This window comes from Papio anubis, chromosome 9 (assembly GCF_008728515.1).
Source record: "Papio anubis isolate 15944 chromosome 9, Panubis1.0, whole genome shotgun sequence".
NCBI lineage: Eukaryota > Metazoa > Chordata > Mammalia > Primates > Cercopithecidae > Papio > Papio anubis.
Window position 1 is genome coordinate 88,648,524 of NC_044984.1, and position 27,696 is coordinate 88,676,219.

Consider the following 27,696-nt stretch of genomic DNA (forward strand, 5'->3'; position numbering starts at 1 on the left):
TGTTGATAAGCCATCTGATTCTACCTCTTGATCACATTATTTCAAAATATTTCCTACCCTATTGCCACCTTCAGCTTACCTGAAAATCTCAGGTCTTTGTTTAAATGAACCTGACCCTGACCTATGGAGACGGCAGTCTAGGGTCATGTTCAGTTCCATCTATTAGCTCTATTCAAAGGCTATTTGCTACCTGCCTATCATATACTTAGTAACATTCTAGTTACTTTGTAGGCAGAGAAAAACCTCCATATAATACAGAAGCTCTGTTCACAGAAGCTTTGTTTCTTTCCACAAAACAATTAAAAGATAGTACATCCTCATACTCACTATGGGATCAGCATTAAAAAGAAATAATTAGAGCAATTCCAGTTGTCCTGGAGGGATTTCTGTGAGGTTTTGTTGAGTAAAAACAGCAAGATGCATAAAAGTGTTCCTAGCATGATCTTACATTGACCAAAAAATGTCCCTGTACACATTTATGTATATATGTCTCTATGTGATTATTTGAGCATAGGCAAAAATATGGAGGAATTCATACACAGTTGTAAACATGGGCTCCCGTGGTGGAATGACTGATGTGGTGGAGAAGGAAAGCAGAGATATGTAATAAAAATACAAAAGACACAGAAATAAAATTATTGTTATTATTTATTATACTTTAAGTTCTAGGGTACATGTGCACAATGTGCAGTTTTGTTACATATGTATACATGTGTCATGGTGGTTTGCTGCACCCATCAGTTCATCATTTACATTAGGTATTTCTCCTAATGCTATCCCTCCCCCAGGCCCCCACCCCTCGGCAGGCCCCATTGTGTGATGTTCCCTGTCCTGTGTCCAAGTGATCTCATTGTTCAGTTCTCACCTGTGAGTGAGAACGTGAGGTGTTTGGTTTTCTGTCCCTGTGATAGTTTGCTGAGAATGATGGTTTCCAGCTTCATCCATGTCTCTGCAAAGGACATGAACTCATCCTTTTTTATGGCTGCATAGTATTCCATGATGTATATGTACCACATGTTCTTAATTCAGCCTATCATTGATGGACATTTGGGTTGGTTCCAAGTCTCTGCTATTGTGAGTGGTGCCACAATAAACATACGTGTGCATGTGTCTTTATAGTAGCATGATTTATAATCCTTTGGGTATATACCCAGTAATGGGATGGCTGGGTCAAATGGTATTTCTAGTTCTAGATCCTTGAGGGATCGCCCCACTGTCTTCCACAATGGTTGAACTAGTTTACACTCCTACCAACAGTGTAAAAGTGTTCCTATTTCTCCACATCCTCTCTAGCACCTGTTGTTTCCTGACTTTTCAATGATTGCCATTGACTTTTTAATGATTGCCATTCTAACTGGCGTGAGATTATATCTCATTGTGGTTTTGATTTGCATTTCTCTGATGACCAGTGATGATGAGTACTTTTGCATATGTCTGTTGGCTGCATAAATGTCTTCTATTGAGAGGTGTCTGTTCATATCTTTTTTTTTTTTTTTTTTTTTTTTGAGACGGAGTCTTGCTCTATGCCCCAGGCTGGAGTGCAGTGGCTGATCTCGGCTCACTGCAAGCCTCCGCCCCCGGGTTCCGCCATTCTCCTGCCTCAGCCTCACAAAGGTAGCTGGGACTACAGGCGCCCGCCACCTCCTTGGCTAATTTTCTTGTATTTTTAGTAGAGACAGGGTTTCCTCCCGTGTGTTAGCCAGGATGGTCTCGATCTCCTGACCTGCGTGATCCATCCATCTCGGCCTCCCAAAGTGCTGGGATTACAGGCTTGAGCCGCAGCGCCCGGCCTGGTACCATGTCTTTGCCCTTTTTGATGCAGTTTTTTTTCTTATAGAGATTTGTTTGGAGTGCTTTGTGATTCTGGATATTAGCCCTTTGTCAGATGGGTAGATTGCAAAAATTTTCTCCCATTCTGTAGGTTGCCTGTTCACTCTGATGTTAGTTTCTTTCGCCGTGCAGAAGCTCTTTAGTTTAATTAGATCCCATTTGCCTATTTTGGCTTTTGTTGCCATTGCTTTTGGTGTTTTAGTCATGAAGTCTTTGCCCATGCCTACATCCTGAATGGTATTGCCTAGGTTTTCTTCTAGGTTTTTATGGTTTTAGGTCTAACATTTAAGTCTTTAATCCATCTTGAATTAATTTTTTGTATAAGGTATAAGGAAGGGATCCAGTTTCAGCTTTCTACATTTTTTTTTTTTTTTTGAGATGGAGTCTTGCTCTGTGACTCAGACTGGAGTGCAGTGGCATGATCTAGGCTCACTGCAACCTCCACCTCACAGGTTCAAGGGATTCTCCTGCCTCAGCCTCCCAAGTAGCTAGGATTATAGGCACATACCACTATGCCCGGCTAATTGGAATAAAAGTATTTCTTAAACAATGTGGTTCCTAGAGGAGAGATACTGGAATTTTTTTTTTTTTTTAGACAGGGTCTCACTCTGTCACCTAGGCTGGAGTGCAAAGAGGTGATCATCATTTACTGCAGCCTTGAACCCCTGGGCTCAAGGGATCCTCCCACCTCAGCCTCTCAAGTAACTGGGACTACAGGTGTGAACCACCACACCCAGATAATTTTTAAAAAATTTTTTTATAGAGATAAGGTCTCCCTATGTTGCCCAGGCTGGTCTCAAATCCCTGGACTCAAGTGATTCTCCCACCTCAGCCTCTGAAAGTGCTGGGATTATAGGCATAAGTAACCATGCCCATCCTAGAAACATTCTTTTACAGATCAGAACTAACACAAGGAATTCCACCATGGCTAATACTATTGACATTATTTATAAAGCTCTGTCCACTGCAGTAACACAAGAAACAAATAATACATATAATTATTCGAATTAAATATAAAAAAACCTGTTAGCTTTAAAAATTATTCAAATGAATAAAAATTAAATGAAGTGCTGAATGTTCAATAAATATTTAAATATCAATAGCCTTACTACATGTCAAATAAAACAAACTTTTAACCTCATTAATAAAAGGTCCTATTCATAAAAACAACAGAACTACTCAGCTATAAACTTAAAAAGCAAGGTACATATTTCTGCTTTAAAATCGTTTTTGCTAAGAGATATGTGTTGGAGTCAGCTACCAAAAATAGTGATTTTGCTTTGAACAACTTAGCTTAAGCCATTCTAGTTAGATAGCAGAGCAATGGTGTATTAAGGCTATTTTTTTTTTTTTTTTTTTTTGAGACGAAGTTTCACTCTTGTTTCCCAGGCTGGAGTGCAATGGCGTGATCTCCCCTCACTGCAACCTCTGCCTCCTGGTTCAAGCGATTCTCCTGCCTCAGCCTCTTGAGTAGCTAGGATTACAGGTGCCTGCCACCACCATGCCTGACTAATTTTTTTATGTTTTAAGTAGAAACGGGGTTTCACCATGTTGACCAGGCTGGTCTCGAACTCCTGACCTCAGCTGCCTGCCTTGGCCTCCCAAAGTGCTGGGATTACAGGCGTAAGCCACTGCGCCCAGCCTTAAGGCTATTTATAATTTATCATAGCAAAACCTTATCAATTAAAAACATAAGCATAAACAAAAATAAAAACAAAAATACACAAAGCGTTTTCTTAGAATATATGGAAAACCTCTTGAACATATTCAGGCATGTTCTACATTTCTTGGTGAGAAGATATCACAAAAATAGCACTTCTTCCTCACCAATTCTTCTTGATTTCATGTAATTCCAATGATTTTTGAATTAGTGTTTATTTAAAGTTAATATAAAGTTCATGGAATTTTATAAAAATATAATATAAAAGCTCATGGAATAACATGAGCTGATCAAGACTATCCAAAACATATTTTGAAAAGACAGAAGTTGATTTAGGCAAGACCACTCCCATTAGATTGCAAACATAGATGATAGATAGATATCAACAATAATTTAATCCATGATTCTGGTTTAAAAATAGGAATATAGATTCATAGAATATAGTAGAAAGCTCAGAAATAGATGTAAAATTTTTAAGGAACAGATATCATAAAATGAGAGGAAACAAAAATTATTTCATAAAATGTGTGAGATAACTGGCTTATACTATGGAAACATAATTTCGTATTTTACATTAAATATAAAATAAAATTTAGACTAATTAAGAAATTGATATGTAAAGATAAGTCACAGAAGAACTAACAGAAAATGAAGTTGAACATAATTTTACCTCTGAAGCAATATAGTATGTAATAACAAAAGAAAAATATTCGTATATATGACTTCCTTTTACAAAAAGTAAGAGTTAACTTGGCCAGGCATGGTGGCTCATGCCTGTAATCCCAGCACTTTGGGAGACCAAGGCGGGCAGATCACCTGAAGGTCAAGAGTTCTAGACCAGCCTGGCCAACATGGTGAAACACTGTCTCTACTAAAAATACAAAAATATTTAGCCAGGCATGGTGGCAGGCACCTGTAATCCCAGCTACTCAGGAGGCTGAGACAGGAGAATTGCTTGAATCCGGGAGGTGAAGGTTGTAGTGAACCAAGATCGTGCCACTGCACTCCAGCCTGGCTGACAAGAGCAAAACTCTGTCCAAAAAAAAAGAAAAAGAGTTAACTAAAGCACACACTTCAGGAAAATATTTGCCATTAAAAAAATATTCATTATAAAATAATAACACTAAGAAAAATTAAAAAGAAAAACATCAGTACACCAAAAAGTAACTGGGCCAAAACACAGATATTCTCACAAGAGGAGATTCAGAAAGTAGATAGAAATATGGAAATATGTTCAACCTCACTAGTTTTCAAATAAATACAAATTAAAGCGATAATAAGCTATGCTAACACCCAGTGTTGGTGATGCCAATTAGCACAACCTTTTTGGAAAGCAGTTTGGCAGCATGTTTCAAAATTCATAAATATATTCATTCTGTTTGAAGCATTAATTTCAGCCTTAGAATCCTGAGGAAATAACTTGAAAGAAGAAAATCCCTAGGCATGAAGATGCTCTTGCAGTAGCATTTATAGAATTAGAAACCTGGAAATAACGAAAACTGTTTAGCAATAAGGAATGATTCAGTATAATATGTCGATCTGATAAGAGTGTTGTACAGCAAGCAATTCTTTGGCCCTGTGGATATTGCCGGCTAATTGACACCCCAGCTGGCTTTGCATCCCATCTGCCCTTTAAGTCTTCACTCCCTCTTCATCCAGCTTGATTCAAGAGCCATCAGCCTGGTAAGGAGTCCCATGCTGGGTTTCTTAGGACAAAGCTTCAGCTTTTTAACCATACTCGCCTGGACCCCAAGTTACGCAAAAATACCTTCACCTCACTGGCTCCTCTCTCCTTCCGCTGCACCTGAAAAAACATGCTGTCTCTTCTTTTCAGGTCCACTCCAACCTGGTTTCTGCCCCACTGTTCCCCTGAACCGGTTCTTGCTAAGGTCACTAGTGAACTCCATGCAGCCGTTCCACTGGACACTATAAGGTCATCTTACTTGGCTGATAGCGTTCTTGAAACTGTCTTTTCCATTGCTTTCCGTGGCACGCCCACTCCGTGCTCTCCTTCTTCTCTGTGGCCAGGCCTCAATTTCCTTGCTGGGCCTTGCTGGTGCCCTCTCTCCCTGTGTCTAAATATTGGAGCCATTTAAGGCCCAGTTTTGGTTCTTCCTCTCTCCTTACTCTACATTTTGTCTGTAGACAATCTTATCCACTTCCATAGCTTTATAAATCATCTGTATGTTCATGTCTCCTTTATCCCCACCCCAGATTGCTCCTCTGAGCTCCAGGCCCATACCCAACTTGACACATCTGCTTAAGTATCACACAAGTATCTTGAACTACATACACACCAAATTGAAGTCTTGAATCTTCCACCCATCTGCCTCTCCCTCAGTATGCCCCATCTCCATGTATGGTACCTATGGTACCTCCATCCATCCATTTGCTCGCCAGCATCCTCCATATCCACATCCCCCACTTCCAGTCCTGCCCCATGCTACTTCTAAGGGGTACCTTGACTGCCTGGTTCTTTCCCTTTCTATTGTACCATCTTAGCTCAGTCATCTCTTGATGATTCCTTGATACCATGTGACCCTCCAATTTTATTCTGGTGGAATGTTCTATACTTCTACTAGTCTATAAGCTCTTTGAGGGCAAGGACCATAGCTGTTTGGTTCACTGGTATAATCAGTACCATTGTGCAGCACTTGGCATATGTTGCAAGCTTGATAAATATTTGTGGAATAAATAAATGGAATAATTATAGTTATGTAAAACTACATATGTGAGAACTAGAAGGAAATGTGGAAACTTTAAAAGAGTTGTTGAAAATGTGATTTTTAAAAATTCGGACACTCTTGTGAATTCAATTTAAGACATACATGTATACAAGATAATATGTGATAGTGTGCTAAGATGTGTGGTGTGGATATAAATGCTGTGTTGAAGATTCAGCATGAATGAGAGTTCAGGCGTTTGTTGAAGATAAGTTAGTGGGAATGGTTTGGGATCTTTTACTGAGCCCAGAATTCCCTAAAGACAATTGAACTTCAGTCCAGGTGAAGTGGACTGAAAGAACTTGCCTTCTTCCAGCATGATAATATGGCCAGAACTTTTTGAAAATGGAAAGATAGGGGTGACCTCCAGGGACTAGACAAGACTTAGCAAGCTTATCAGAGAACCAGGGAAACAGCAGAATCTTAGTTGGCAGTGCAGCAAGTCTGGGAGGAAGTGAGATGTATAACAGAAGACAGACAGCTGCCAGGTTGTCTAGACTATGGCTCTTCATAGGAGGTGATAAGGTTACCACTTCCTGCACTCCCAGGTTCCTTTTACTTGGCCCACATTCCCACCAGATCCCATCATGCACCTGATGCAAAAGGAGTCCACTGTTGCCATGTTAATTCCTATAATTTTCGTTTTGAACAGGAGACCTGGCTGCCTTGTTACTTTGGACCATTTCCTTGGGAAAAAGCTACTTTGGGAACATTTCAAGATTGTCTTTTTGTGTCCCTACTATACACATACACACATGTACAGGCGCACAGACGTATCCCTGTACACATACAAACATACACACACAAAAACACTCCCTCCACCCGAATTTAATCATATGTTTGACCACAAGCAAAACCTTAACTAATTCTAAAGCACATTTCACAGGCCACCTTCTTTAATCATTATCTAACAATATTAGCCATAAGGAATAGTTGACAAATGTATCTTCACACCTAGGAGATCATCAAGGCATGCCGTCTTAAATGAACCCCAGATCAAAGAGAAACGGATGAAAAAAAGTCATGTGTTTCGATGGGAATACTTAATATCATAAAGATATAAATTTTTCTAACATTAAGGCATATATTTAATACAATTTCATTTAGACTCAGTCTCTTCAACCCCTTTGGATAAAATGAACTTAAAGTTCATATGGATGAATAATGTCCAGGAAACGCTAAGAAAATTATGAAAATAGAGATAAAGAAGGAGAGATTTGCCTTATCAGATGCTAAATATATTTAAAATTACAGGAGCAAAAACTTAATGACATTGGAATAGAAGTAGATCAATAGATTATTGAAAGAGAGCAGAGTTCAGAAATAGATTCCAGATAAATAGAAATTTAACATAGGACAAAAAGGTATTTCAATTCAGTGGGAAAAGGAGGTTTGTTTTTTGTTTAATAAATGGCTGTGACATAATTGATTAACCATCTGGATAAAATTGGACCCTTATCTCACACTGTATATAAAAATAAATTCCAGATGGATTAAAGACATAAGCTTAAAAAATAAAGCAATAAAGACGTTGGAACGATTTTATATTTGTCCGTAAGCTAGAGTTTGGGAAGCACTTTATAGCTGAGACAAGAAACCCTGTATTTGATTACTTAAAAGCACATTGTGTAAGGATAAAAGATGCCACAAGCAAAAGTTACAAGACAAACAATAGATTAGGAGAAAAATATGTGTCAGAAATATGACAGATAAAGATTAATATCTACACCATGCAGAGAGCTCTTGAAAATTGATAAGAAAAATATATACACAAAGCAGAAAAATGGTCAAAGAATAAGAATATGCAGTGTACAAAAGAGCGAACCCAATAGCCAACAAAACATCTATTCTTTTATATTTTTATTTATTTATTTATTTATTTTTGGAGGTAGTGTCTTGCTCTGTCACCCAGAAACATCTATTCTTTACATCAGCTCTTCTGAGAAATTCTCCTTCCTGTGGCAGGTCAAAAGGTGAGATCATATGAGGCTCTGTGATGGAAATGAGGCAAAAATCATTATTTTTTCCCTGTATCTTCCCTGCACAGACTACAGTGACTGTGGTGGGAAGCTTTTCTCCAAGACACTCAAAGTGCATGGTGAAGAACGTGGACTCTAGCAGGGAGCTCTGCCAGAATAAAAGTCAGCCCAACCGGACCTGCACCTGTAGCATCCCAACCAGAGCAACCTACAAAGGTATGTGGACTCTTTATTTTTGTTATAAAGTCAAAAAAACAAGGGAACCTCCTGAGTGTAGTTTGCCCAAGGAATCTGAATAGTTCCCCCTCTGTAGACTCACTCCCTCCCTACCCCCTGGTTCCCACTTTTCCTCTGGGTCCTCCTCACCTCTGATTTACCTCATTCCTTGACTCCAAGACCCCACTATCAGATATGCCTGGGCAATGATAAGAGGAGGGCAAGTTGGATAGGAGAGTGCAGAAAAGCCAGATAGCATTGGGCCGACTGTACCCAAATGGTTTAGATAATTCAGAGATCTGAAAAGCAAGAAATGCCCTGGGTGAGATGAGAAATTGTAACAATCAGTATTCTATCAGTTTGAGTTCATTGCATTCATACATCCATCCAGGGAGTATTTATTGTACATCTACTATATGTGAGGCACTATGCTAGGTGCTAGGGATACAGTGACTCCCCCTTACCCCTAAAAAAAACACTGTGCACAGGGATAGAGAGAAGTAAGTAGCTCGTTACAATGCAGTGTGTAAACGCAGGGAACATAGAGTACCATGAGAAGCACATGAAAAATGTACCTGACCAGACATGGCGGAGGGGGAAGGGGGAAGGAAAGCTTCCTGGAGGAAGTGATGTCCAGACAAGGCGAGGGTAGAGTTGAGCCAGACAAAGAGGAGGGGGATGGGTATTTCAGACAGAGACCAACCTGCATGATGTCCAGGAGAGAAAAAGCTTTGTTTGAAGAACGAAAAGAGCTTCTATGTGGCCAAGGCAAATGGGGTAGGGGAAGGTGGAAAGGGGAAAGGAAGAGAAGATAGATACCAAAGGAGGTATCTTGGGGACCATGAAAGGCCTTGTGAACTGTGAATCCTGGGAGCTGTGATGAGATGCTGAAAGGTTGAAGCTGGAGACTGGCAGCACAATCAGATTTATATTACAGAAAGGTTCAATTGTGCATTGTCTGTCTTTCCTCCTGGAATGTAAGCCCCATGGAGGCAGGGACTTTGGGAAGACGTCTTCACTGCTGTGCTTTGAACTGTGTCTGGCACAACGTAGCCATTCACAATCAATAAATGTTTCTTGACTGAATGAATGAATGAATAGCTTGAAGGTGGAGAATGGGCCAAAGAAGGGAAAGACTGAAAGACTGAGTTCCGAAAGATCAGATAGGAAAGCTATTGGAGGGGTCCAGGTGAGAGGGAAAGTGAGAGCTGGAGGAGAAGCCAAGGGGGATGGGGAGAAGTGGATTCAATAGATGGTTAGGAGGTACAGTGGGCAGACTGAGGACTCCTGGGTGTCTTTGGATGAGAAAGACTAGAAGGAGAGTTGAGTTCATGGAGAACGTCTCCAGGACTGAGTGATGATCATTAATGGAGATGAGTGGGTTTTGTGGTGAGAGCTGGAGTTACCCAATATCTTAGTCCATTCTGGCTGCTATAACAAAATACCTTAGACTGGATAATTTATAAACAATAGAAATGTATTGCTTACAGCTCTGGTGGCTGGGGAGTCCAAGGTCAAGGCTCCAGCAAATTCAGTGTCTGGTAAGGGCTTGGCCTCTGACTCCACAGATGGTGCCTTGTTGCTGTATTCTTACATGCAGAAGGGGCAAAGGAACTCTCTCAAGCCTCTTTTATAAGAACACTAATCACATTCATGAGGGTGCAGTCCTCATGATTTAATCACTTCACAAAGCCCCCATGGCTTAATACTACCACATTGGGTATTAGATTCCAACTTATGAATTTAGGGGAGACATAAATATTCAGACCATAGAACCCAATTGATCCTAAATCCTTCAAAAGGCAATTTAATGCACCAGGCCAGAGATGTGAGCTTAAAAATGCTCTTAGCCACTGGGTGGTGGCTGTTTGGGACTGATTGCTTGGAAAATCACCTCAATTTTCCACTTTACTTTGTCCACACTGGTGGTGCAGCCTTTGTGATGCATTTCTGGTTAATTTTGTTCATTAAAACGCAGACCTTGCTCACCTATAAAATATGCCTCTGAAGTATTTGAGATCACCTTGTAAAGCTAGTTGGTTGCTTTTAGATCCTCCATCAGTTGCACCCAACCCTTCACCTGCCATTTTCTGAATATCTTATATATTCCGAACAGGCAAACAAATTCGCTTCCCAGCCTCTTGTACTCAGCCAGCCAGCGACCATTGCCATGCCAAGCCTTTATCCATGGCCTTCTTTGAACCTAGAATGGCCTCCCCTCTTTCACAAAATCCTTCTCCCTTTCTGCTTTGAAACATTGGAGAAAGTCACCTCTTTCCATATGCCCTTGCCAGATTCTGCTCTGACTTTCTCAGCCATTCTAACACCACTTTGGTCCTCCATGCACACCCCTGTCTTGGTACCCAGGTTACCAGAGGGAACTGAAACCACTCATATGGTTGTTTCCTTGACTGTGCTGTCATCACCTAAATTATTTTACCTCTTCCAGAATAACTGTAAATGCTTTCCTAGAAGAAATCATGAATATTCATTTCCTTGTGATATTTCCAAGTAGAGTTTTGTGCCTATTTGGTGCTTGAAAAAATGTATGACTTTTGCAGTCTTCATCACTGGACACTTACAGATTCCACTGGAGTGTATTTTCACTGGGAGTCCCTCCGAGCTGACTGTCCCTGTGTTCATTCTATTCACATGTATCAAGTGTCTGTTCAGAGGCTTTTGCAGAGAGGTCATGCCAGCCCTCCAAGCCTCTTTGTCTTGAGAACAGAAGATGATCATTTCACACACACCCTCTGTATGTGAACCGAATTTTATATGGAATTCTGACTTTCAGGGGGAGTGTTATTGCTGTGCAGAAGGACCTTAAAGTAAGGGTTTTTAGACTTTGGGAACCACACACTAATAACATTTCAATAAGAAAATTAGGGGTGCCAACAGAGTCAAGCCAGATTCTTATTTTGTCAAGACTTGGATTTAAAAAGCACCCTCTCGGCCGGGTGTGGTTGCACACACCTGTAATCCCAGCATTTTGGGAGGCTAAGGCGGGCAGATCACTTGAGGTCAGGAGTTCAAGACCAGCCTAGCCAACATGGTAAAACCCTGTCTCTACTAAAATAAACAAACAAACAAACAAACAAATAAATAGCACCACCTCCTATTCCTATTAATTCATGAAAGGAAAAATATATTAATACCTTGTGATTAGCACTGGTTCCTGGACAGAAGGGGATTTGAAAAGTGCTACTCTGTATTGTGGCCCCAAACCTAGGCTCTATATAATCATTTCATGGGGAGTGATGCAACCACAGGTTCCTGGGTCCACCCCAGGCTTGCTAAATCAGAATATTTAGGGGCATGGCCCTGGGATCTATATTTTTATAAATTTCTCAGGTGATTCTGATAGACAACTGGGTTTGAGAATCACTACCCTGGATAGAGTATATATGTTTAAATATTCTATTTCTCTAATGCTGATTTAGTAGTTTTGAAATCCTTGTTATTTTGTTCTTTTGGGGTTTTCTAACCAATGAGTAGGCTTTCAAAGGCAAATAAGAAAACCTTTATCACAGATTTGGTGACAATTGACCCCAAGAAGATCGTGGAACCCTGCCCATGGAAACTACACTTTAGAGTATGTTAGGTAAATATTTGCAGCGTGGATTTTTCTGAAGGTGCAGGATTTCTAATCCTCCGGTTTTCATGTTCTAGGCACTTCTTGCTCGGTGATTTGTTTTATTCTTATGCCTTGGCCAATTAAAAGCTGAGATAGTGATCCCTAGGAGAGTATGAGATGTAAATGAGCTGTAAAATGGCTTCTTCCTAGTGATTATCCATGGGAGGCTTGGAACTCGAGGTGGGTTCAGTCTGTTTGGAGGCTTGAGCTGTGCACTTCGGCTGCCTGATGCGAATGGCCCATGGGGAAGGAACCACATACTGATTGAAATGTTAGCAAACAGCTGGCAAGCTCCCGCCCACTATGCAGAGGAGGCAAAAATATTTATTTTTTTTTGCATTTACAGCTATGCTTGACTGTAGCAGGACTCCACTGTAAATGACTTTTTCCCCCCTTCCCTCCAGATGCTTCCGTTGTCAACGTGATGTTCTCCTTCGGTTCTTGGAATTTATCAGACAGATTCAACTTTACCAACTGCTCATCATTAAAAGAGTAAGATTTTATTTGAAATTTGAATATTCTCTCGTTGGTCTTAATTTACTTATTTGTTTGACTCCTCGATTTCCTAAAGAACTCTTGTGAGACAGAACTTTCCAAAATGCCTTTTGGAGCATGATGTAATGGGAGATAGGAGAGCCACTGAGCTAATAAGCTCAGCTCACACATTCTAGCCCTGACTAGTAAACTGGCGCCATGAGGGAGAGAGATCCACTGTGCTTAAGTATTCATACCCACAGGGAAATATGTCTTCCCAGGACCGAGAGGCAGCCTTGAAGTAAGTAAAGAAGAAGAGACAAGCCAGGCATGGTGGCTCATGTCTGGAATCCCAGCACTTTAGGAGGCCGAGGTGGGCAGATCACTTGAGCCCAGGAGTTTGAGACCAGCCTGGGCAACATAGTGAGACGCCATCGCTACCAAAAAACACAAAAGTTAGCCAAGCATGGTGGTACATGCCTGTAGTCCCAGCTACTTGGGAGGCTGTGGTGGGAGAATCACCTGAGCCTAGGAGGTGGAGGTTGCAGTGAGCCAGGATGGTGCCCTGCATTCCAGTCTGAGTGACAGAGTGAGATTGTCTCAGCAAAAAGAAGAAGGATTGCTGCTAGGTTCTCTCCTGATTAGAATGGCTTCGGGAATTTGGGCGGAACGAGAAGCCTTGAGTGTAGGGGTAAGAAGTCATACTTGAGAAGGACAAGGTGAAGTCCCTTTCACCAAAAGAACATGTTCCTGATGCCCCCGTTTTCAACCATCTTTGGCCCCTTTGAGCTACATAGGCCCCTGAGTTAGTGCCAAACCTCGCTCCTTGCTTCTAAAGCAGCAAGAGGACAGAGGAGGTATGTTTCTCAGATGCCTGACTTTCCAATTGGAAGTTAGGATGGAGGCCCGCAGGGCACCTTGGGAGGCTGCGTGAGTAGCAGTGCTGTAGATCACTCCATGGTTTGATTGACCAGCTACATGAGCACCAAATGGGAGTTTCTTTTGGCCTGGCCTGGGAACCATGGTCTCTATGGGGAAAATGAATTTGAACTTGAAGCTGAGCTGGGAGGCTACTCGTGAATGATTAGAACAGGAGCCCCTGGGCCTCTTCTCTTCCACTGAGGCACTTTGAAAAAGATGACACAAGGCCCAGTTCAATGATTGCTAAGAAACAGAATGAATTTAAGGAGAAGAAAATACAAAAATTGCTATAGCAAGCCTCAGAAGTTCATGAAAATAGGAAAAAAGGGGGAGAATTAAATAGGATTATATAGCTCAAAGACAGTTGAAAGATAACGTAGGCCCCCTGATGCCCAGTTTAAGGCCAGATGAAAGGAACCGACTCGCCCCAGGTCCCACAACTTGGTAATTAAGAACCAGACCTCAGACCTAGGTCCCCCGGGGAGGGTGAGCCCCGTTTTCGTAGGTAACTGCTTCCTGTTAGGAAAGCACTTAGTACAGTAATCACACCCCGGGGGTAGAAGAAGCGTGCAAATCACAAACCCGCTTCTAGCTCACTTAGGTGGCCGGATCCACGCAAAAGCCAGTGTGTCTTCTCCTTCCATGGAAACTGCAGTTTCTGCAGGTCAGAATCTCAGAATGTTTCCTCATTTCTTGGAGAAGGTATAAAACAAACTGGGTCCCCACGCCCTGCACTAGCACCCCTTGCGAGAGCTAAGGCTTCCTCTGGCCTCCCTTGGCCCTGTTTCCAGATCAACCGGATTTCCCTTTTTAACATTCCTTCTCATAAGTGCTTTTCAAGTCCTCCACAGTTTACCCAATCATGATAGGTGATTTGATTAGTAGACACACAATTCTTCCTTAATTTGATTATAAAGCAAACACAGGCACCTCATTGCCTCTGCTTGCCAGCTAACACTTTCTCTCTCACATCTTCCAGGCAGTTGGCAGTGTGACTGCTGGAGTGAGTGAGGGCTTCCCGATTTTGGAAGGCAGGGTGGGTAGAGGCAGGGAGAGAGAGAGATCCGTCTCCAGAGGGACTTACTTGAGGGTAGACAAATAGCAGAACTGGATTCAGAAACAAATTCACTGGGTTCCTGTTATCTACAGACCAGCAGGTGACCCAGCTTCCGGTTTCCATGGCAACACCCCTGCAGGTGCCATTCCGGCCCATCAACCTGAGGGCTTCCAAGAGCAGGGCACAAAGCCTCACAGGAATGTCTGTCCAGGGATTTTTTTTTTTTTTTGTCTTCTCTTAAATGCTTGCATGCCACATCATAGAGGAAAATTCTAGGATGTGAACATTGTCCTAAAATGCAGGAATTAAGTCAGTTTTCTGTGTTGCTAGATGCCCAGCATGCACAGAAACTGGCTGTGCGTGGTGTAAAAGTGCAAGAAGGTGTATCCACCCCTTCACAGCTTGCGACCCTTCTGATTACGAGAGAAACCAGGTAAAGTGACTTTTTTTGGTGTTGTAAGGCTTAACCGCTGGGCACGGTGGCTCATGCCTGTAATCCCAGCACTTTGGGAGGCCGAGGCAGGTGGATCACCTGAAGTCAGGAGTTCGAGACCAGTCTGACCAACATGGCAAAACCCTGTCTCTATACAAAGTTAGTGGGGCATGATGGCGCATGCCCGTAATCCCAGCGACTCGGGAGGCTGAGGCAGAAGAATCGCTTGAACCCGGGAGGCGGAGGTTGCAGTGAGCTGAGATCGCGCCACTGCACTCCAGCCTGGGCGACATAGTGAGACTCCGTCTTCAAAACAAAACAAAACAAAACAAAAAACAGGTTTAACCAAAAATAAATGTTTGTGACTGCCTAGTCCTACCTTCTCTTTTATGTTTGTTGCACACTTTGAATTTACCACCCATCTGAATGTTGAAGGGATGTTCTCCATTCCAGGAACAGTGTCCAGTGGCTGTTGAGAAGACATCAGGAGGAGGAAGACCCAAGGAGAACAAGGGGAACAGAACCAACCACGCTTTACAGGTCAGACCCTATTTTTGTGTGGTTAAGGGGAAAACCTCTCTTTGAATGACCATGACAACAACTCGTACTACTTTGGGTTCCTTAAAAAAATTCTCTATTTTACTTTCTACCAAAATTCCCTTTTGTATCTTTGGTTTTTTAACCAAGTTTCACTTAATTAGCTCAATACATCAAAGGCTGGACAGTCACATAAAGTAAATTAAAACTCTGTAATTATGAAAAATGATGTTGCTCTGGTCGAAATAAAATTGTAAAGGTGACTTTGCGGCTCACTAGGGAAGAGCTAGAAGGAAGTTTTAGCGTTCCATCTGAGGGGTTTCAACTTGCACCTTATATAATTGATTTCTGGGGGTTATGTATGTGGATGGGGGTCTGTGCAAAGTAACCTCGATTCGTTTGTTTTTTTCAGCTTCGTTGGGGCGTCTAACCAGTAGTGGATGCTGCTAAACCAGAATTGTTATAGAATGTGTATTTCTCTCGCCTTCTCAAAAGCGGTTATTCATCCATGAACTTTCCTTGGAAATGTCCCTTATTTTCTTCATAGTAAATTACTGAACCCCCATGTCAGTCATGTTTGAAAAGAGGGGACGTGACAATGTAAACATTTCTAGGCGGAACACATGTGGCTGTGCTTACAACTTTACTCAGTCAACAAAAGTTCATTGAGCATCTGTATGTGGTAAAACACAAAAAGAGGATAAGTCCTGCCCTCGCTAACCTTGGAGTCTAGCAGGAACAGATAAATTAAAAATGACAGCTCTAGGGAGAAAAAGGCTCCATTTTTCGTTTCTCTACTCTGTGGTTTTGACTTCTCCATTTGCTGCTACCTAAGGTCAAGTGCAAAGGTAAATAAGTAGCACATTTTGAATCATTACTGAAAAGTTGATAGTAACTTCAGGTGAATTAAGTAACAGGCAGAGGGAATGTGAATCAAATGGACATGAAGTTAATTAAAGGCATTAGAAAAGCTTGATGCTCAGGTATCTCCAGGCTTTAGCAGTCTTTGAGGTCTTGTTAAATAATGGGCTCCTTTTCTCATCCCGTTGGTTTGGAAAACTAAGACACAGTGCCAAGGACTTGGATCAGGGAGACAGTGGCTTTGTGGCTTTTTCCTTTCAATTAAACTTGGTTGTTGTTCCAGGGTTTGTTTGTTTTTTAGTTTCGATAAAATACACAAACAAAATTTACCATTTTTATTGCTTTTAAGTGTACAGTTAGTCGTGGTAAGTACATTCACATCGTTGTACAAACCATCTCCAGAACTCTTTTCATCTTGCAAAACTGACACTCTATACTCGTTAAATAATAACTCTTCATCTCTCTTTCCCCCCAGCCCTTGGAAACCGCCATTCTAATTTTTTGTCTCTATGAATTTAACTACTCTAGGTACCTCATATAAGTGAATTTGTCTTTTTGTGCTGGTTTCTTTCACTTAGCATGATGTCCTCAAGATTCATCCATGTGGTAGCGTGGGTCAGAATTCCCTTCTTTTCTAAGGTTGAATAATATTCCAGTGTATGTATATACCATATTTCGTTTATCCATTCATCCATGGATTAGCACTTGGGTCACTTCCACATTTTAGCTATGATGAATAATGCTACTAGGAACATGAGTGTGCTGCTATTTCTCTGAGACCCTGCTCTCAGTTCTTTTGGGTATATGTCCAGAAGTGGAATTACTGGATTGTATTATAATTCTCTTTTTGGTTTTTTAAAGAACTGTTGTACTATTTTCCATAGCAACAATACCGTTTTGCATTCCCACCAACGGTGCACAAGGGTTCCAGTTTTGCCACATCCTCACCAACACTTGTTATTTTCGGATTTGTTTGATAGTAGCCATCCTAATGTGTGTCAGGTGGTATCTCATTGTGATTTTGATTTGCATTTGCTTGATGATTAATGATATTGAGCATCTTTGTATATGCTTGCTGGCCATTTGTATATCTTCTCTGGAGAAACATCTAATTAAGTCCTTTGCCCATTTTTAAAATTGGGTTATTTTTGTCGTTGTTGAGTTGTAGGAGTTCTTTATGTATTCTGGATATCAGCCCCTTATCAGATATATCATTTGCAAATATTTTCTACCATTCCATAGGTTTCCTTTTCATTCTGTTCACTGTGTCCTATAATACACGGATTTTTTAATTTTGATAAAGTCCAGTTCATTTATTTTTTCTTTTATTTTTATTTTTTCTTTTTTTTTAATTTTTCTTTTATTTTTATTTCTCTTTTAAATTTTATTTTTTCTTTGGTGTCAGATCCAATAAATCATTGCCAAATTCAGTGTCATGAAACTTTCTTTCTATATTTATTAATAAAGGTCTGTAGCACTTACATTTTGGTCCCTGATTTATTCTGAGTTCATTTTTATATATGGCATAAGAAATGGATCTAACTTCATTCTTTCGCGTGTGGATATCCAGTTTTCCCAACATCATTTGTTGAAAAAAATGTCCTTTCCCCATTGAATGGTCTTGGCACCCTTGTTGAAAATCATTTCACCATATTTGTGAGAGTGTATTTCTGGGTGTTCTTTTCTATTCTGTTGGTCTGTGTCTGTTTTTATGGCAGTACTGCACTGTTTGATTACTGTAGCTTTGTAAAGTACATTTTGAAATCAGGAAATGTGAATCCTTCAACTTTGTTTTTCTTTTTCAAGATGGTTTTAGAAAATAATAAACTTTTAATTTTGAGATAATTGTAGATTCACATGCACTTGTGAGACAATAATAGTTAACATCTTTTACCCAGTTCCCTTCAATAGTGCTGTCTTGCAAAACTATAGCACAACATCACAGTCAGGATATTGACGTTGACAGCAGTCAAGACACAGAACAGCTCCATCGTCACAAGGCTCCCCAGGTTTCCCTTTCACAGTCACATCCATTTCCCTCCTCCCTCCCATTCTCCATCTCTGATGCTTGGCAACCACTGATCTCGGCTCCATTTCTATAATTTTATCATTTCAATAATTTTATATAAACGGAATCATCCAGATGTACCCTTTGGGGGACTGGCTCTTTTAACTCAACATAATTCTCTGTAAATTCATCCAAGTTCTTTTATGTATCAATAATTCATTCCTTTTTATCGCTGAGTCGTGGTCCAGGCAGCGGCTTTTTAAACTTCTTTAATTTTGAAGACAAATATCATAAAGTCACTACATCCTGGTTTCCTGCAGTGCATCTCTCTGCACCCTTTGAACTGTGTGGTTAAAAGGATTGGGGTCACCACAAGAGAAGGAGAAGGCTGAAAATAAACAAAAGCCCAGATCTGTTTTCATTGCTTCTCTGTGGATTACCCCTCTAAGTATGGAGAGAGACATTTTGTTGATCCTGACATGTTTTCTTTAAATATGTGACTCAGAACAGAATCTCTCTTTTGTTTGATAGGGAACGGAGTGTTGTTTGTCACAGGAGGGATTTCTCGTGCTCTGTGAAACACTGCTGTCTTTCATTATCAGGTGGAATGTGTAACATTCTGGTTTCCACTTTGGGTCTTCATGTTGGCCTTGAACAAAGCACCCAATGTCTTTGTGATTCTTTCTCTACCAAAGAAGTCACTCACAGCTTTGCTTCAATGCATCTGCCCACACCACATATGTACTGAGTACTTCCGGTGTGCTAGGCACTAGGAATGGAGCAGGTACTGTCCTAGGCTTCTAGGATCCTGAACTTGGGTTGATTCTTTCCAGAGGCATTTATTGCATGCCTATTAGATGCAATTATACTGATCTCCACAGATTCCATGAGGAGGATTCAGATGAATCAGGCACATCTCTGGCCATCAGTCTCAAGAATCTTATCCATGAGTACATGAGTAACAATACAAGATTTTTAAAATGTTAACATAGAGAAAGTACCAGAAAGTATACAGAGAGCCTCTCTGTGCCTGGGGCTTTGTCTTAGTCCTTCCTGTTTGCTTACACCCAGTGCCTTGAAGTTGAAAACACTTAATCAGTGTGGTTGGTTAAGTCTTTGATTGATGGATGGATTGATTGATGCAGATGGCATTTCAGCCCACCTTTGAGGACAAGAAGCATCCAGACACATGAATGCGGGTATTCGAAGCAGAGGAACCGGCATAAGCACAGTGTGGGGGTAGGAGCCAGAAGATTCCAGGACACACACTAGAGGAAACCCTAGGTAGGCACAGAGGATGCAGGAAATTGTGAGACCCAAGGTTGAAATGACCCTGGAGCCTACAAATAGGGGGCCTTACATACCAGCCCTATGAGTGCTGACTTTATTCTTCAGTGGCAATGGAATGCTATTCAAGGTGTCTTATTTTATTTTTTTAGTGTATGAGTTTGCTCATCCAAGGATCTGGTACTTATGAGGTAGGGTCCTGGTTGAATCCCTGCTAGACCGGTAGCCCTCACACTGTTTCATGACCCCAAGACCTACCCCTGTATCCTGACCCTGAAACATATAGCATCATCTGCCAAGGGGGCTGCGTTACAGAAAAGCGTGACCACAATAGAGAAATGAGCTCAAAAACCTATGTATGACCTTGGAGGAGGAGTATTTCAAGCTATAAAGGCCAGTGTCTGACTGTCTGTTTCTCTCCACGTATCTAGTAGTTGAAACCTTGTCAGGGACCGTTGGCCCTGTGACCCTGCCCTGACCACTTCTCCTTCCATTTCTTAACATTCTCATATCTGGTGTCTTCACCTACTGAGACCAGTGATAGCTCCCCTCTCTTTTGTGCATTCAAGGAGAGATTGGGAAGATTTATGATGTGATGTCATTCTAATATTTGTTATTACCTCAATATGCTTATCACTGTAGGGCAGAAATAAACCATACAAAGTCATATCTCCTGGCAATTTACATTCAAATGGTTCTTTCTCTACCTTGTACCTCCTCTTCTCTTCCTCCATCACTTTTTCCCCCCCAAGATGGAGTTTCACTCTTGTTGCCCAGGCTGGAGTGCAATGGCACAATCTCGGCTCACTGCAACCTCTGCCTCCCCAGTTCAAGTGGTTCTCCTGCCTTGGCTTCCCAAGTAGCTGGGATTACAGGCTCTCGCCACCATGCCCGGCTAATTTTTTCTGTTTTTAGTAGAGACAGGGTTTCACCATGTTGGCCAGGCTGGTCTCAAACTCCTGACCTCAGGTGATCTGCCTGCCTTAGCCTCCCAAAGTGCTGGGATTACAGGCGTGAGCCACCGCACCCAGCCTCTCCATCACTTTTAAATATGCATTTTTGATCTCTCACAAGCAATCCAAATGAATGCTTTTGGGGACCTTGCCTTCAAGAGTGAAATTAAATTTCACATATACCTTGCTAAGTAGCTTCTATGGGCCTAGCATAGGGCCAGGTAATGTAGAATTAACTTACAATCATTTAGTCAAAATTTGTTTGTTGAGCAACTACTATGTGCTAAACAGGCAGGCAAAATGTGTGACTGCATGGAGCTTACATGGTAGAACTTACAGTATTTTGGAGGAAATAAAATTCATTTTCATGAAGCAGCTGAATGTGCACAACAGAAAAAGATACAAGAGAGAATGCCAGAATGTACTCAACTGAACAGTGGTAGCTAATATTTGCTGAGCCTGTGCCATGCCCTGAGCTCAGAGTATCTAAGCCTCACAATGGACCTATTTTCCCCATTGTATAGATGAGGAAATTTTAGCTCAGAGAGAGTAAATGGTAGGTAAGAGATATGAATCCAGGTAATCTGACTCAACATAGTTTTAACCATTACCCTACATTGTATGCCCTAAATTGAATATAAACATTGGTTAAACCATACTACTGATGATATTAATAAAAGTCAGCCTGGAAGAAAGGACTCTAATATTGGCTTCTCTTGGCATTAGACTGTCAAAGCCTGCTCCCAATCCATGCCACACATGTAGGGTGGGAGTAAGACCTCCAACCTGGCCAGGATGTGGGAGGAGTGTATTAACCTCAAAGACATGGGAGAAAAGGTTGGGGCAGGGTGTGGTCAGAGGGAAGGAGTCAGACCCAGACACAGCTGGGCATCTACTCCAAGACAGGGAGAGCAGAAGAGGCTTAGTGAGGCAACTGAGGCCCTGGGGAGAGGGGAGCAGCAAGAATCTCATGCATGAGTTGAATCTCGGCCAAGGGGTGGACTTTGAGGGGCTAGGTTTAAAGTGGAATCAGGGCCCTCCACTGGCTGGGAAGAGCTGCCCTCTCTGGCCCTGGAGTTTTTGGTCACCCAGTCCAGGTCTGGGGAGCCTCACTCAGAAGGCTCAAGTGCGAAGAGGACTAGCGTGTTGTTCAGAGGGTGGGCTTGGCAGCCAAGTCAGCCTCCTTTTAGAGTCTACAGCTCAGAGAAGTGAGTCTTGATCTCTTCACACAGGGCATTGGTCTGTCACCTTCTCCCTGGAAGTCTCAAGCTCTGTGTCCAGAGGCACTGCTCACTATTGGCATTTCCAGGGCCGACTGAAATCACATCTCAAGTTCCCTGGAGCCTGTACCAGGGGCCCCGTGAAAAGGCGTTTGTCCCAGGGGCTAAGCATCAAATGGATAACCATTTTGTTCCATTTCACGCTCTATTTTTTCTTGAGTGGACCTGTATTTTGCTATTTTCTTTCCATATATCACCTCCTTTTACTCTTTCCCATTTCCACTGCTGGTTACCACTCTTATCAATTTATACATTTCATTAATATATTAGTTCCATCGTCTTCTCAGTCATTAATAGAGATGTTAAATAATCCTGAACCGAATACTCACTCCTGTAGGGCCCTCCAGGACTCTTTCCTTTAATTAGTTGTGCTACCTTTCATCTCTCTAATGTCCTTTGGTTTCAGATTTCCAGCTGGTTTTGAATCCATGTGACTTTTTATCTAGTCCTGTTTGAACTAATTTCACGAGTGAAAATCCGGGAGATGTTTTACTGAGTGTTGATTCAGGTCCAGGCCTAAAGAGAGCTTTGCTCTATTCAGATTTTTTGTAACAGATTAATAGAGTACAATTTGGCCTTAATAAACTGAGCCCTCCTAATGCACCTCTTTCCAATATTCTTTTCAATCATAGCAGTATTTTCTCCATTAATGTCACGGTAATTTGAATTGTGTTGACGTCAGACTTCACAAAAGGTACTCTTACTGTCAGAAGTAATCCTCTTAGACCTTTTCAAAGATAACTATTTCTTAGTGGTTGTGCTATTTCCAATATCCTATAATGACTTAGTTAAAAATAAAAAATAAAAAGGATTGGGTATTCTATAAATCTCCTAATTAACCAGTTTCTAATGTGCTTTCTTATACAAAACAGGGAGTAAAAACCAGAGCTCATAGTAGTTTATTAAATAAGTTCAAATTGTGCAGCCGTTTTAAAATAACCCTGAATTCTTTAAAATGTAACCTACAGGAAGTAGACTATTGTGAGGTTAATTGCTGGAAAACATAGGGCTGTGTTGGTTATAGTCCATAGTATTTTGATTTGATATATAGAAATCCTTGGACATAGGATGAGGGAGGAATCCCACTACAGGGCTGCAAGAATTTGTCTCTTTGTATTGAGCTCGATTACGTTTTAAAATTAACCCCCTCTGAAATGTATAAGCTTGTAGGGCTGGCTACTATATGCTAGATTTTATGAATTAAAACCTCTTGATAAAAATACAGAATTGATCGAAAATACTGAATGTGTAGAACCTTTATGGGGAGATGATTCTTTGTTCTTTTGTCTGTACTGGATTTTTCAAAATCTTTATTGGTAAAAAGAAAGAATGTATTTCTAAGAATTGTTGCAGCCATACAGTGCAGCCATAGAGCTAACCCGATCTTTTATTTTTAAAATGTTGTTTTATACCTGCACTATTTATTTAGGAAGGTCCTCCTGGTAGCTCTTTAACCCATTTATTAAAATTAGAAGAGGTTCTATCAGCAAACAAAATACAACTAATCTGACCCTGTTTGAAAGCAGATTGGAAGCACCCACTTTCACAAGACAGGCCAGGGCTGGATCCCATCCTAGACGGCCAAGGGAAACTTCTCTAAACAGTAGGGGTTTAAAATCTTTTTGAAGTAGCAAGGCTGTCTCCACTCAGGGAAATAAAAAGTTAATAAGATGATGTGGCGCGTCCTCTGACGGTGTTCGCAGAGCCATTTAAGGAGCAAAATATAACTTCCTTAAAAAATCTTTTTTACATTAGTTGTAAGGCTCTCTTTATCCTCTGCAGAGAGTGGAGAAGTAGCATTTACTTGGCATGTTTGAAAATTTTGCTTGAGCAGACATCAACAGTATAAATATAAGAAGCAGGAAGGACTATCTAGAAAGAAAAGAAACCTCGGAATCATAGTTGACTTGGATGCAAATGTGAGTCTGCACTGAGGTTTACATAAAAAAAGAAAAAAAATTCTATCTTGCTCCCCTAAGAAGCCAGTGGCCTCCTCTAGAGCAGAGGTCAGCAAATGTTCTCTACAAAGAGCCAGGCAGTAAATATTTTAGGCTCTGCAGGCCGTATGGTCTCTGCTACAGCTACTCCACTCAACTGCTGCAGGGAACAGCAACCAGAGACACTACCCAGACGAATGTTTATGGGTGCTGAAATCTGAATTTCATGTGTTTTTATATATCATGAAATATTATTCTTCTTTTGACATTTTGTGATGGGCCATGTAAAAGCAGGTAGCGGGCAGGATCTGGCCCACAGACTATAGTTTGCCAACTCCTGATCCAGTGCACACATAGATCATGTGTCCCCCGCAACATCTGGCCTAAGGACCCTGTAGGTGCTCAGTAAACACTTGTTCTCTTAGCTGTCACCATGTAAGAGCGAAGAGTAAGCCTTTTGCTATATAACGCACACTTGACATTTGCAAGAGATTTATCTTGAAGGCTTTGCTAATCCCCCCATTCCAAGTACCACTCTAGCAGATAATTTCCCCCATAAAATGCAGTCAAGTATAACAGAATAATTAAAGTGACCCTTTCAGGCCCTTAGTGATTCTATAAATACAGGGCTAAAGTCCTTCACAAAGTGATTAAAATAAATTCTGCTACCAAAATCAATTCTGTGTCACGTTACATCATTGCTTTGATGACATTAACGATGAATTTACCTCAATCTGCAAAACCAATCCAAAGCGCTGATGAGTGATGGGGACTGCCGGGCCGTGTAGCACCTGTGTGTGCCGAGGAGCAGAATGAGAAAATGTCTGTTTCAGCAGGATAGGCAGCCCCTGCAGCCCAGCAATGCCACCCCGATGAGTGTTCCATGCACAAAGGAGCAGAGGATACTCAATTGCTTCAAGAAGCAAGTATTAGGCAGGTGTTGGACATCACGGACTTCTCCCAGTGGCTCAGGGGCTTCTTCTTGGACTTGGTCCTCCAAGTGGATGCACTCAGCATTTAGAATTTCACCAAATGTCATGTGATTAAGCATCTCTGGTCCTTGGGGTCATTTTCAAATATCAAGACTGTGAGTATATTCTGTGATGGCAGAGGATATAGGGGGAGAAAAGAGTGTGAGAATGATGTTCACTCTTGCTGAAGATCTGCTGGACTTTCTGTTGGCTAGAGTCTTAGAATCTTATGTCCTGTTTTGGTCACCATATTATAGAAGAATACAGACTTGCTGAAAATGGTCTACAAAAGAACAGTAAAATTATCAGAATGATAGACAGTAGCATCTGTAACAGAAAAGTGAAAGAAATCAGGACTGTTTTATCATGAAAAGGGAAAATGATTCTTGCTATCAAATAAAGAGCTTTTTTTTTTAAGGGAGAATTTGATTAGACATCACAAATGGAGAAGTAAGGTGGCATTCGCCTACATGATATGAAGCTAGGTAGCAAGGGACTCCAAGGGACATGTTCTTGACCTTAGGCCTGATAAAATCTATTGAAATTGCATACCAAGAAGGAGGTTGTGGTATCTACAAACCATGGTTGGCCACAGTGGTTCAGACATCCAACTGCTTGATATTAGTTGACTGAACAGGTTGATTTCTTGAGGTTTTTCCCCCTGCAGTATCCTCCTGGATTCAAATAGCTTCACTGTAACAAAAATATGAACTGCTTTCTTGGGAATTAAATTTATCTGGAATGACATTTATTTCAACTTAATGATGAGTCTGTCATTGGCCTATGGTCAATGTACTCTCTTTTCTTTGATTTTGCTTACATTGTGAGCCTCCAGAGGCTGTAAGGCAGTGAACATTTTGAAAACTCTAGTGATACCTTGCTCTTCAGACAGAATGTCAGACTCTTCAACTGTATTTTCAACTGTCTTGTGAGACAAAAACTAATTGGTTTGACCTCATGCTGTCACATGTTGAGAGACATAAATCTGCAGCACTCTTCCTTGAATTCATTGATTTCATTAAACACTGTCTGCTTGTGTTTGCAAAATGTTGTAATTTCCCAGTGATTTCTTCGGACTGCAGCGCATAAACAGATTTTTTTTTTTTTGAGGGATGCCATTTCTTAGCTTTGATCTCCTGTTTTAATCTTTTGTTTCCAATAGGTCTTCTACGTTAAGTCCATTGAGCCACAGAAAGTATCGACATTAGGGAAAAGCAACGTGATAGTAACGGGAGCAAACTTTACCCGGGCATCGAACATCACAATGATCCTGAAAGGAACCAGTACCTGTGATAAGGATGTGTGAGTCGAAATACTAATAATTTATCCTGGGTAACATAAAGCTCAAACCTGTGCCAAAGGAATATCAGTGTGATTATAACCTTTATATAGTCAAATTATTGCCATGCACCAAAGCAGACCAATTAGTCAGAGTATTTGACATAACATAATTCCAACATGTAAAATAATTTTCACAACTTATCTGAAGTTCATTGTGAGAGACTCTGTTCTGTGTTATTCCCCAAAAATCTCAGTATATAGTCATTTCAGGATGTTGCCTGTTTTGGGTCTTGATTCATCTTCAGTAACAAAATCAAGTATATGGAGTAGTAAACATCATTCTTTAGGTGATGCACTTGGAAAAATAGTTGAGTACCTCAAAATTTGATGGGGAATTTTTTGGAGCAACTCTTCCAATGTGCCACCCAAAGTTGAAAAAACAAAACCTCTTGGATCCATTCTATGTGGACATTTTGTTCTTTGTAGCCTTCTCTTTACTGGTTTGGTTTCAGCCTCCAAAAATTAAATTTCTACTACATATAATGTTAGTAAAAAAGAACACCCCAACATAAATATCTGGTCAGTGTATCCCTTGAACATTATTATTTCTATCACTTCTTTCCCAGACTCATCCCATCGGTGAAACTTGGAGAAAGAATTTTCAATTTCCACCGATGTCCTTGTGCAAATGGTTACTCCCCCCTCAAAAAAAAAGAAGAGATGTGATAACTGCAGTCATTAAATAACACAACAGATTATTTGAGTTTTCTGCTTGTTAACTTGTATAAGTTTGGGCTAATTTGAAGTAAAAGATGTTATAGTCTACATAGAGTATAATACTAAGCTTATTTTCATCATGGAAATGCATTTAAGACAATCTGCTGAAGCGTGATGTTTTGGTTTTTAACTACTAAAACAGATTTGTACAGCATTCTAATCTGCCATGCTTATTTACTGAATTTTCTGCTTTAATTCATGTTCTGCACATCACTGCCATGCCCTTCCCCTCATAGCAGTAAATCTGGAATCTCTGTGATCTTGATGAAAAAAGCTGCTCATCGGTGGCTTGCCTGTGTTCTGCTATTTGCCAGAATTATCAAGCACACATTAGAGGCTGTATCTATGCAACATAGGTTTTTTTTTGTGCTGTTTATCCTGGCTAAATACCTTATTGCAAAAATCTTTCATTTTGTGTAGCGAAATCTGTGAAGTTAGACACCTGTGTATTCACTGAAAGGCAATCAACTTCATGGAAAATAAGTAGTTTTTCAGAGCATTACCCTGTTTCTGACTCTTTATGTTCTCATTTTAATTCCGAATGTGTCTTGAGATACTGCAGTTATTAAATTAAATGACTAGGAGACCTTCCTGCATGTAGCATTTCGTAACCACATCTGTGTGGTGAACCCAGGTTCACAAGCAGTCAACATAATACTCAGTTAATCCTATACCTGAGCCCAGGCTATAATCCCAAGCTCTTTTCATATAGTACTTTTAAAATGGGAATTATTTTAAAGAGAAAAATACTAGTAGTGGAATGATCTACGTTTTCACCTCTCTTCTTCTAAAATTTATAAACAAGTTTGAATTTTAATGTTCAACCACTATATGATAAATTTCCTAGAGCTTTGCTCTGAATATAAACCTGAAAATG

The 27,696-nt window shown here is 40.8% G+C and overlaps 1 protein-coding gene across 11 annotated transcripts in view; it reads left to right on the forward strand.

Moving 5' to 3' along the window:
* Nucleotides 1–27,696, forward strand: part of PLXNC1 (plexin C1) — a 159,443-nt gene that overhangs the window by 62,399 nt on the left and 69,348 nt on the right. For all 11 annotated transcript variants that reach the window (XR_002515781.2, XM_003906962.5, XM_021922778.2 and 8 more), the window contains exons 6-10: nt 8,261–8,408; nt 12,447–12,534; nt 14,825–14,927; nt 15,381–15,467; nt 25,924–26,063. Coding sequence is in view for 10 of the 11 variants with exons in the window: in XM_003906962.5 (XP_003907011.2) it covers nt 8,261–8,408; nt 12,447–12,534; nt 14,825–14,927; nt 15,381–15,467; nt 25,924–26,063 (566 nt within the window). In the remaining variant the exon portion in view is untranslated. The remainder of the gene's footprint in view (nt 1–8,260; nt 8,409–12,446; nt 12,535–14,824; nt 14,928–15,380; nt 15,468–25,923; nt 26,064–27,696) is intronic.